Source organism: Sturnira hondurensis, unplaced genomic scaffold (assembly GCF_014824575.4).
Source record: "Sturnira hondurensis isolate 20B ecotype Veracruz unplaced genomic scaffold, ASM1482457v3 Scaffold0014384, whole genome shotgun sequence".
NCBI lineage: Eukaryota > Metazoa > Chordata > Mammalia > Chiroptera > Phyllostomidae > Sturnira > Sturnira hondurensis.
The window spans coordinates 24,473,521-24,486,238 of NW_028087015.1; the positions used below are offsets into that span (position 1 = coordinate 24,473,521).

Consider the following 12,718-nt stretch of genomic DNA (forward strand, 5'->3'; position numbering starts at 1 on the left):
ACTTTTATCATTGAAATGCATTCCAATGGCTACTCTCAACAATTCTTTTGGAAATTTTAATATACAGCTGCTAATTTTACAAGTTGGATAGCAATTTACAATGAAGTATGTTTCATTAATATAATTATTGCTAGTACTATTTCAACAATCCAGGCAAAATTCTGTGTAACAAAATCAACTCTCCAGTAACCTATAACATAATAACTACGATATTTTGCTACAAAGATGAAAAACAACAGCATCAAACTTTTCACATAAAAATATACATTTGAAAATTATTTCCATTGGAAAATCGAATTTTAAAATAAAAATGTCTGGGTAACAGCCTAGTATCAATTGTAATTACATTATTTCCATTATGGATTTTTCTAGGCATTTGTACAGATATCTGAGAGTATTTCAACATTTTCAATTCAGAGTATATTCATCACCCTTTGTGATATCAAAATCAGTCTTTGAATAGAATTCAACTTCTGTGTGAACCTGGGTGAACTCAGGCTGAAGATCAATATAAAAGGAGAAAAGAAATGCTTAAATAAAGCAAAACAAAATGCAAAGAGCATCTGAGGGACAGAAGCAATCTTATTTAACGATCTCCATGAACACTCGTTAAGAGTAATAGGATTTACTCTTGTTAAAGTCATCTAACTTTCTGCCCTGGCCCGTGTGGGTCAGTGGATTCAGTGCCAGCCTGCAAAGCAAAGGACCACAGGTTCCATTCCCAGTCAGGGCACATTTCTGGGTTGTGGGCCAGGTCTCCAGTTGGGGATGCACAAGAGGCAACAACACATTGATCTTTCTCTCCGTCTTTCTCCCTCCCTTCCCACCTCTCTAGAAAATAAATAAATACAATCTTTAAAAATTATCTAATTTTATCCAAATAATTTTTAGATACCAGGGTAAAAACCTCATCATGTGCAAATAGGGAGTGTGTCACAACTCAAAAAGAATTTATTTCTTCTCCTTTCTCTACATGTAATTATGGTTACTAAAACAAAGAGATCAGGACTTTTTAAAAATATTGTGTAAGAACCAATTACTCAACAGGGAAATTTAAAAGGCTGGAGTAGTATAAAGGCAAGCAGGCAGAATTCTAAATCCATTTGGAAGTCTATTTACTTCTCCTTCCTCTTTTCAAGAGAAACTTTCAAAAGCCTGTCCTCTTCAGTCATTCCTTAGTCTTCTAAACCCACATGTATTCAGTTCTCAGCTTCTGATTTCCTACTCGCTAATCTATTGCTGCATATTGTTCCCTTCTTAATGTGTCAAGTGATTACAGAGCTCAGACCGTGGAGACAGACAGAGAGAGCTACTTTTATATTCAGGTGCCCCACTCATTCACTGCATGGCTTTGCTCAATTTACTCCACCTCCCTAATGCTTCAGTTTATGCAACAGGAATCAAAATAAAATTCCTCACAGAATTACTTGAAAGATTGGATGAGTTAATGGATGAAAACTTCTGATCAAAGTATCAATTTGTTGGTAAGTACCCAATATGTGTTGACTTTTCTTTTTAAGGTTATCTTTATTATCACACTCATATCCTCTTCGCTTCCTTACATTATTTAAGAGCTTATATGTTCTGTCCTCACACAAAGCATCTGCACAACGAAAACCTGTTCACTGGCTTCCCTACTATTCATGTGGGTGTGAAGAGGGGCACAAATGGGGAAAAGCGGAGAGAGGAGAAAATGCTCTTCACAGTTCTCGGACCTCTCCTGCTTCTAGACCAATTGTTCACACCCAGAAAAGCACAGTGTTCGGCTGCACCCGAACACTCAACTATCTAAAGTTACTTGGAGAAGATCAGGGAGGTATGATTCTTCCACATTTTCTAGAATGGGCTCTTTCAGCTACTTACATTTAAGAAACATGTTTTCTTTCAAAATACATTCTTGACATGAAGTAACTCTTTTGTGGGTAGCAGTTCACATTCTGACTATCTCACAGAATCAAGAGAGAGAGAAAAGTCTCATATCTAAAGAACTGCAACGTCAGTCCCTTCTCTAACAATAGTATATAGAGATTCTCCAGCCTCCTTACAAACAACCCAAGGCTCTTCAAATGAAAAAGCTAAGCCCACAGGAATAAATGTGCTTTTGTAGGACATCAACCCTGGAGTCACCTATTCAAAAAATAGTGTCTGCACTGATCTTTTTACTAGCAGACACTGCAGCCAATGTATAAATAAAACTGTAAAGCATTTGAAGAAAGCATGACACTAAATAGTAGCTGGCATGCATTTACCACCTACCTGAGTCTCTCTCAGAGTCATGAAGGCAAAGACTGTTTTAGCAAGAAAGTATCAGCAGAACAGAATCTTAAAATTATGTCCAAAGGTGAATCTGCGCCTACGTCTCCACAGGCTTTTCCATTACCTCCCAGAAGGAGACATTAAGCCATTATCTAGGAATCGCAGGCTTTAGATAGACACTATCTTTTCTATTTGCTTAGGTCACAAATTTCCACTAATAAGGAAATCATTCCACTACCTGTATCTTAGGTATCAACACGGAATCGATCATTAAGCATAAACTTTGCTCAACTGTTCTCAGAATGTATTGCCAGGGTTATGGTTAAGTTTCTGGATGTGGGGAAGGAACTCGTGGGTCCCCATGACGATGTGTGCAACAATCCCTGACTGGGACCTTAAGGTCAGACTTGTTTTTATTCTTCACATGGCATTTAAAATGCTTTTTTAGAAAAGAAACAGCGTAGTTATTCAGGGCTTACTGCACTAAATAACTACTGCAGGAGTACTTGCCACATGCTGTGACATACTGCAGTGGAATGTAGAATTAAACTGTTAGAGGCAGTGCCTGGAAACTAGTCGTCAATCTGCTCTGCTTAGGGCTTGGCGTAGACACGCTTACCATCACCCCAGTGTTTAAAATCTAGTGAAAACAATGTCCTGTGTGCTGTCCCCCTCTCTCCCCAACTCCCTGGAAGGCCCAGTGCAGCAGAGTGGGCCCCTGATGGCTGTGGTTTGACAGGTAGACATTCCCAGCGGTGCTCCATGGACTGATTCATTTAAGGGCAAGAAATAGGTTCAGTTTTTTAAAAGAAGTACATAATTGGCTTCCCTTTTTACAGAACCGTAATTACTTCGACTAGCTTTACAAGTTAAATTTCTCAAAGTATCTGAAATGGAAAATGCAATTTCTAGCTCACTGGCTTGAATAAGGATCTCGAATCAACAGAGAGCACAAACCACAAGTGTGGTTCTGGAACGACCAGGCTGGATCCTGCCAGGCACTTCTACCCATGGTGATACAGAGTCGGGCATAGAAAATAAAAGCTTTCTTCAAAAGAAAAAACTCCAAAAATCTTCTGTTAGTTTTAAAAAGCACACCCATTTATATCTCACTATAGACACATTAGATCATTTGGATGATCACATTAATCCATATTTCTAAGTCAGATTGAAGGAAGAAGCTGGATCTTTTACTGTATCTTAAAGCTTTGAATTTATTGTTGGTGGTTTGTTTAGCCCTAGTTCCACACTTCTGAGACTCTTGGTGGCCTTTTAAATCCTGGAATGGATGCTTCAAATACTTTGACCTTGACACGTGTTTGTGGATTCGGCTTAGTATTCAGATCTGGTAATCTATAGGCTTAGTTTTCCATAATGGTTCAGTCCCTAATTAATGTGTTTTTTAAAGAAAAAGAGCTGCGCTATTCCATGCCCATCATAGTACAGGCATCAGAAACCATGAACGGGTTTGCGTAGGTGGACAGAGTTGATGCACAATTAATTGTACAGGGCCTCGCACTATTGTTTCATTGCTCCGCTGTCCCACGTTAAATTTCTTAATCATTTTAAATAAGAAGCCTGATGCTTTCAATTTATACTGGGCTCAGTATAAATATGCAAATATGCAGCCAGTCCTGTGTAGAGGAAAGAAGTTTTTCTGTTAGAGACAGATGTGGTTTTGAATCTTGGTTTTGCCCACTATTAGTTGGATGAAATTCTGTAAATTAGGTACAGAATTAAATATTTGATCTGGAAATAAAATGACTAGTTTCAAATCCCCATTTCACTACTTCTGGCATTGTGATTTTGGGTGAGTTACTAAAATCCTTAGAGCCTTATTTCCTTCCCTTTCCAATAAGGTCAATAAAAATATTACTAAGAGTGAATTAAATTTAAATTCTTAGTCTAACACCTGGCACAGAGTGTTTGCTACAATCATTCCAGTTACTGTGGTTTCCTTATTTGTGAGACGAAAGTGATGGTGTCTACCTGCACCTTTGTTGTTAAAATTAAACGATATACACCCAGTATCTAGCACAGATTCTAATTCTTAGTGTCCAAGAAACAAATCTAATGCATATTATTTTCTTTTTTTTATAGTGTGTTTCTTTTTTTTTTTACTTTATTTATTTATCTTTAGAGGGGAAGGGAAGGAGAGAGGAAGAGAAACATCAATGTATGGTTGCTTCTAGTGCATCCCCTGCTGGGAACTGGCCTGCAACCCAGGCATGTGCCCTGACTGGGAATCGAACTGTGATCGTCTGGTTCGCAGGCCCGTGCTCAATCCATTGAGCTACACCAGCCAGGGCTAATGCATATTATTTTCTTAATAGAGCCTATCTTTAGCTCCCAATTATAGATTTTAATTAGTTGATATAAAATATAGATTTATCTAGACCTATAGATATCACTCATGTATATAAAAACTATTGAAAATTTTAGGTATTGAAAAGCTTGTTTAAAACTCAAGCCCTGGCTGGCGTAGCTCAGTGGATTGAGCGTGGGCCTGCGAACCCAGACGATCACGGTTCGATTCCCAGTCAGGGCACATGCCTGGGTTGCAGGCCGGTTCCTTGCAGGCTAACTACCAGCAGGGGACACACAAAAGGCAACCATACATTGATGTTTTTCTCCCTCTCTCCTTCCCCTCTAAAGATAAATAAATAAATAAAATCTTTAAAAAATAAAAAATAAAACTCAGATTAAAATATAAACATGTGTACAATAAAAACACATTATTTTAATATAAAATAAAAATGAAATTATATGTTAAATATTACACACATAAAATTCATCTTACTGATTTCAGCAGCTATGACAGTCAGATTGTGCCACTGAGAGAGTTCACGGTCAAGAGGCTTTGATATATATAGGGATCCATTTCCAGAATGTATATTAAAGATCCTATCAAGGTCAGTATGGCGATCCAAGGAAAACCTGAATAGAGAAAGCCAAGGAAAGTACATGGCAGTGTTATTGATGGTATTTATGATAAAAATCATAAAATGCAGAGATACAAGTGTATAGATATATGGTAATTTCAGGAATGTACACTGTAGTGATCGAGAATGCAGACCATGTTATCAATTTATCTCTCTCTCTCTCTCTCTCTCTCACACACACACACACACACACATAGTTCTTCCCAAGGCTTGAGGTGGCACTTTGCTCTGTACTCAAATTCTAGTCTTCTAAATTTTGTTATTATCATTATCTATTTCCATATTCAACTGATTTTGATACACTTTTTCAACAAAACAGTCAGTATTATATGTGGTTACATTATCAACTGACCACCTAGTAACTGAAAATTCTCTTAAGGAACTATAAGATCTAATGCAACAGATCATTTGCAGAAGCAAAATCTTTTTCTTAGTCAGAAAGTCATAGACAACATTAGTTTCCTTGGAGTAGAAGGTCAGCAATTCATGATGGCATTTGCCAGCTTCACGGCATGAGATCTGTGTAGCTTCAGTTTTTTAACTGAATGTGTTACTGTAAAACGTACACATTTTAAATGGAGAAATTTTAAAAATAGAAAAGCTTGGAATAGAAGTTTTTATACATTTGTATCAAATAAAGTCTTAGTATATGTATTAGAAACATATTCTGCAAATTAATTAAAGGCATTGTGTCAGATATTCTAGAGCTAAACACCAGGTTTATCAGCTAAGTTGATATACTTCAGATAAATGACATTATTTGTGGGTTTGTCAGCCAACGCTGAAAATAGCTATAACCATCATTGGTCGCTGCCATTTCACAAACATAGTGGATTACAAATGTTTCATAGGTCTTGAGTTAGCAAGCATAATCCCCAAGTTATAGTTAATTTTCAATATTAAAAAAAACAAAATAAAACAAAGTTGACAAGACCAGGAGTAATACTGAGTTATAGTCTATCTTTCCTTAAGCCACAGCTATCATTTATTTTAAGAAAAAGTATATTAAATATTATTTTTAAATTGGATTTGTGAATAATACAAAATAATTTAAAAGGTGCCATAAAAATCTCCTGTAGTGTTCCAAAATTGTGCATTTATAATAATCAATAGGAATTTATTTATACCAATTTTAAATAGAATAAACCAGTAACTCATAAATCTTAATAATTCTAGTTCTTTCTATTAACATAATATGAAATAAGTTTTGCATTCAAACTACACATCTTACCATTTAGAAATGAAGCAAAACATTGTATCTCTACATTTGGAATAATTCACGACTTCAATGCCAAGTTAACAAAACACTTTTACTTCTGAAAGTCTCAACATAAATTTTACTTCCTCCTTCGAGTGTTCCATAATTACCTGACGTATAATTTATTTGCCCCTTCTATCATAAAGTACTTTTTACCATTCATCCCTGTCATTTACCGCACTGCAACAGGAATTAATTTCATCTTACATCTCTTACATGAAATGAGACATGGAAACTCCAGGTATCTTATGTGGAGTCTAGTAGACACTCAATGAATATTATTTCCCATACTAAATCATCTCCCTATAAGACTGATAACTCCTTGAGAATATCAGATGTGAGGAATCTACAAATATTTGTTAAATGAAAGAGAAATGACTGAATTATTTGGCATTTTGGCAAATGACAGTCTTCCTTATTTCTACAGAAATATGACATGAAGTTTCAATATATATATAAACCAATACAATGCATCACTATGTTCACCAAGTCAATTTATGCATGTTTGGAGCTAGTTATTTCTTATAGTTTACTTTAAAGGAATAATGACAAAATTGAGAGGATTATTTTGAAGATACAAAGACTCTGGTTCTTGCTCAATCTTTATAAATTATATTTTTAAAATACCTATTAGCAAATTGTGGGTTAACATTCATCTTCCTTTTCAAAATCATTTCCAAAACACATTTTAAATACATGTCTTTGATAACTGCATCATGATTTACAGATTTACAATATATGACAATTTAAAGCATGCCAATACTATCATTCCATGATTACATTTCATTAATAAAGATATTTTATTCCTTTAAAATATTTTTAAAGAATATTAAACTTCATGGTCTATCAAGAGTACATTATGAAATGTTTATTTGCATTTTCTAAATCACCACAGCATAATGCTAGTATATATCAACCTTCATGGGATAGACACTGTCATTAATAATCAGTGAAGTTATTAATTGTATTGCATATGGTGTAGATAAATGGATTCTTTTCTGCTGGTCCTTTGACTTCGATTCTAATTAATATTTTATATATATTCATTCCTCACCCAAGGAATGCTTATAGATTTTAGAGAGAAGAGGAAAGGATGGAGGGAGATATGGAGGGAAGCATCGATGTGAGAAAGAAGCATCAATTACTTGCCTCTCGTGTGCTCCTCGACTGGGACCAAACTTGAAACCTAGGCACGTGCCCCGACCAAACTAAACCGGTGACCTTTCGGTTTATGGGACAATGTTCCAATGAAGTAACCTACACTGGCCGGGGCTAAATATTATATTATTGTTTCAAAAATCCAAAGCCATTTCTCTGATTCTGTTCCTGTTCTACTGTTTGTTTAGTTTTTGTTTTCATTACTTTTCTTTTTTTTTTTTTTAGGCTCATTTGTTGATAGCTCTGAGTTTGTTGTCATTTTACTGTGGAGGGTTTTCAGTGGGGAAGGGAAGGGGCGGAATCAGGGGAAAGTTGCAGGAAATAAGAAGCATAATCGGTAGGCATAAAATAAATTAGGAAAGATCAAAAATGGTATAAGAATCGAGAATTCAAAGAATTCATAATATGTACAACCCATGGACATGAACTAAGGGGGGAGATTGCGGGAGGGTTAAGAGGTGCGGAGTGGAGAGGGGAGTAGGGGGGAAAATTGGGAAAACTGTAATAGCATAATCCATAAAATATACTTTAAAAAATCCACAGCCATATTTTGACAAAATTCATCATCAATTCACAAAAGGATGAACATGTATGGCATTGTGTGGAGAAATATCTTCACGTTGCTAGCTAACAATGCTATTAAATTTAAAATAAATGTTTAAAAAATATTATTTCATATTTTTAAAGGGCATTTCAAAATCCCAGCTCGTTAAAGTCCATTTTGAGCTATGCCAGGAAAATGTTGGCTAAGTATTTAATGGAGTAAATCAAAATGTGTCTATTGGTTATTTAAAAGCCTCAAAGGTGAACAAAAATCCAAAGAATGCAGTAATTTCAATGAAGATAAATGGATCGGAGAAGAGGCACCTATAGAAAAGTGATGCTGGCAGACTAGAGCCCTACGTGGTTACCAGGTGCACGTTTCTTCTGCCAATACGTAACCTGTGATGCCACACGTGAACAGAAGACAATATTCGGATAAAATTATATAAATTAAATAAGAATTTTAATGTGTGTATGTATTATACACACACACATAGATGCAAAAACTATGACTTGACTGAAGATATTGCAGAACCTACAGAATATTTAAGTCTAGCTAGAGTCACATGGCACATAAACTTTGAGGTTCTCCAGAGAGCAGGGAAGAGCGCACTTGGAAACTGCCCCACCACTTGAACTCCAACTTGACTGGTCACATGGAACAAGGGGCAAGCAGAATCAGTATGCTGAGAATTAAGAAAGCAAATGAAATCCAAAATGCATAATGGAGAGAAAGTTTGAAGTGAGCAGTCATTCTGATGCTATTATATACAGGCATCTGTATTTCTTTAAAATGTACAAGTAAGTGAAAACTTAGCTCCTTTTACTTTTTGTGTGTGTTTATCACATCCCATATGTTTTCAAGGTGCCATTTACTCTTATCTTTCTGGAATGGTCTAATAAATTTTGATAAAACCAAAACAACCACAGAAAACACTTCTTTGATGGCAGTATTAATAAGGGAGTTTCTAATACCATAATGTAACTGCCCTGAAACATTATGATTATATTTTAATTGTTAATACTCTTATCAATCTCACATATTACTTAAGAATCTGAAAGTACAAATAGAGTAATTTAGTTACATTTTAAATGTAGATATGAAATAGTAAAATAGTGTCCTTTATCTATACTGGGAATCAGAATAACAAATACCTTAAAGAGACAGGGAGATGATTCAGGACACATTTCAGGCTTAAGGGAATGATTAGAACTGAAGCAAACTACAAAATGTGTGTGCCTTTTGTGGAGAGCAAGACCAATAAAATGACATCGGTCCTATCAAGATAGCACAAAGTACTGTGTTTTGTTGTGTATAATGTGCACTTTGTGCCCAAATTTTTGAGGGAAAAATAAAGGTACACATTATACATAGGCAGTACCTGAAATACCTTGTATTTTTTCTTGTGTTTTGTAATTATTTGTTTCATAAAATTTTTGTACCATAATATGTTCAAAAATAAATTCTAAAATGCCTTTATAGTACAAAAATACAGGCATCTGCATAAATTGAAATATTAAAATAAATTTCTTTTCCTGAAATTTCAGGCCACAAATGTGGGTGCACATTATACATGGCAAAGTATGATATATAAAACCAAGTGGAGTCACGTATGTCAACTAAAATGGCTGTCCGTGAGCCATGACACTCGGGTTCAAGAGGAAAGTTACCTAAGTCAGAGTAAACACATCTGGCAAGGAAGCACATCTGCCCATGTAGTCAGAGCAGTCACATCTAGGGAGGAGACGCTCTTAAGATATCCGCACATGTCAGCAGCTAGCTGAGCAGTTGCCCAGCTGACACATAAAAGACTATGTCACAAACATAAGCTCGTGACACCCTACTTTCCAACAGAGACGGATTTATGTACAACTTACTGAGAGTCCCTCTTATCTTTCAGTGCATTAAATATTTCAGCAGAACTTCATGACATGCATATGTCCTTCCATTGTGTTTCTTTTCATCTTAAATATAGGCATAATTACCTAATGGGACTAGAAGTAGAATCTGGGTCTCTCGCCATTACAGTTCCAATAATTGTGCCCACTTCAATATCTTCATGCACCTCAAACAGATAGGAGGACCTGCTAAAAACAGGAGGTTCATCCACATCTCCTATAGAGATTTTCACAATGGCCGTGTCTTTAAAGGGTCCTAGGTAGTAAAAACGCGGATCCACGTGGGTGTTTTCTGCTTCAACCTTCAGAGTGTAAAGTCTTCGGCTCTCATAGTCAAGTGGCTGTACACAAAACAATAATTATAAGAAAACATGAAATTCAAGTGAGGGTAATTGGATTATATGTTCTTTCCAAGTTACAGTATGATTTTTAAAGCTCCATTGAGTTCTAAGTTGTCCATTAATGACAAATAAATAAAAGTAATAAAAATAATAATATTTACATGTCAAAGGAATCAATTTATCTCTTTACTATATTCAATACATGATATCAGAACATAGGAACCTGAGATTTTAAATCTTGGAAAATTAGACAGGATTAAAACCTAAGGTAGTAACTCATTACAAAAGAATGGGTTGATGGACCCTGTGTGTGCATGTGCTAAGGTGTTGGTCACTGCTAGTTTTCCTAAGAAAAAATTTACTTATCTTTTTAAGTTTACATTGTGATATCTCCATTCAATTTAATGGATTCCTGGTACTTTATGACTTAAACTTGCACCTGTTATGAGATCCCACTTGTACGACTATTATTTCGGGTTATGAAGATGAATAAGAAAGCTGTTTTCCCCTTTGCTCGCTGGTCACTGTCCATTTAAAACTGGTTGTGTACCTTGGGGCCATGCCATGGAATCTCAGGATGGACTAGCCAGCGCTCAGTGGTTACTTTATGCATACAGAGTGTTCAGGATATTTCATGAGGACTTAAATATTATAGAGCCTTATTTTTTATAATGATGATACTGACTCTGTAATAAAAATATTAGTTACCTTTAAACCATATCAATAAACATATGTTAGCAGAAAACCTTAATTTATGTAGAAGGGGTAAAATGTGAATGACTAAATTCTCCTCTAATCCATGCTGCCTCTTTTTATTAGCAGCTCTAATCATGACTTCCTACGTCTGGGTAGCTGGTGTGCTACTTTTTGTGCCTCCAACTGTGATGACAGATTGCCATTACTAGCTATTCACTGTTTTCTTTAAGAAAACAATTTTATTATGGAAGGCTTTCATTAATGTGGCTCAGAAGTATAATCTCACATGAAAGGTGAGGCAAAAGTAACTTTACAGTTCTGAGTACATAAAATGCAGAGTTTATTCTTCCGTTGTCATTTGTTAACTATTGTATTCTTTTCCATATGAACAACTCTAAACCTAGTTTTGCCCTATCCTATGCATCCCAGGTTTCAAGCTTCAATCAACAAAACATTGGTAAAAAGGTTCAAAATCTTAGGTTTTAGGTTTCTCAGCCTACATTTGAACATAAATGTTGTTCAAATACCAATTACATTTGAACAGGACAGTGGACGATGTATGAATGGGAAGTGCACACTAAAATCTCAGCTAAGAGTTGGATGATTACTTATACTGATGCTGAGCACCTTTTTCACAGTTATGATGCCTTCCTGTGTGTCTTTCTCAGTTATGATGTCAAACATGTCAGTCCCATCACCATCAATAATTCGGTACTGGACTTCAGCATTTTTTCCAGTGTCGGCATCCGTGGCTTTCACGCTTCCAATGGCTGTGCCCACTGGGGAGGATTCAACTACTTGAAGATGGATGGTGCCTGCAAAGTGTAAAGACAATGAGAGAAAAAGAGTGAGAGAGAGATGTTTATCAACCCAATATGAAAAGGTAAATGGGTTATGAGAGAACTTTATAAATCTTAAACTCTGCATTGGATGTAGACTAATTGTTGACTAAGTAATAAGTTGAATATACATAATAAAAGCAATATTAAATAAGTCTAGGGGCAGAGAAAGTTGAACTTTGGGGTTTTTGTTCATGCATGTTTTGCATAGTGAGTACCAACCTCTAATTGTATTAGGAATTCTGGTTTTAAAAAAGAGCATGTTGTGGGTTTTGCATTTGCACAAATAAGTGGAGATCAGCTTTGAGTGCAGATATGTATGTACTATGCGTATTTATGCAGTCATAACAAATTATAGAATGAGCAGCAGCTATTTATATTTAATTGTCTGTCCTTTGTTGTATTTATATACTTCTCATCTTGTTTCCAATACCAGGAAGAACATTACATAATTTCAAGACACCAACCATAATCAGCAATAATCCTATTTCTATTTGTGACAGGAGAAACAAAGGATAACCCATGGGAGAAATACAAAGATGCCCTTCCCAGTGACAATATAAAAACACTAAATTGGGACAAAACTCCCCTTCATTCCAGAGCAAAACAAGAATTCACCAAACCCCTGGTGCACACAGATGCATTCCAGCATGAACAACCTCTACTGTTAGTAAGATTTATGTGTTAGCACTTGATCATAAACTATATGTTACTGACAGGTTAATAGACCTGAAGCACCCTCCTGATTATAGCAGCTTCTTGCTCATAAACCTTAAGTGATTCTCC

At 35.7% G+C, this 12,718-nt stretch overlaps 1 protein-coding gene across 2 annotated transcripts in view; it reads right to left on the reverse strand.

Annotated features, from left to right (window-relative positions):
• LOC118998709 (cadherin-10) overlaps positions 1-12,718 on the reverse strand; it is an 80,735-nt gene that overhangs the window by 12,448 nt on the left and 55,569 nt on the right. For both annotated transcript variants that reach the window (XM_037063048.1, XM_037063047.1), the window contains exons 5-7: positions 11,721-11,908; positions 10,144-10,397; positions 5,057-5,193 (exon numbers count right to left, since the gene is read on the reverse strand). In XM_037063048.1, coding sequence (XP_036918943.1) covers positions 5,057-5,193; positions 10,144-10,397; positions 11,721-11,908 — 579 coding nt within the window. The remainder of the gene's footprint in view (positions 1-5,056; positions 5,194-10,143; positions 10,398-11,720; positions 11,909-12,718) is intronic.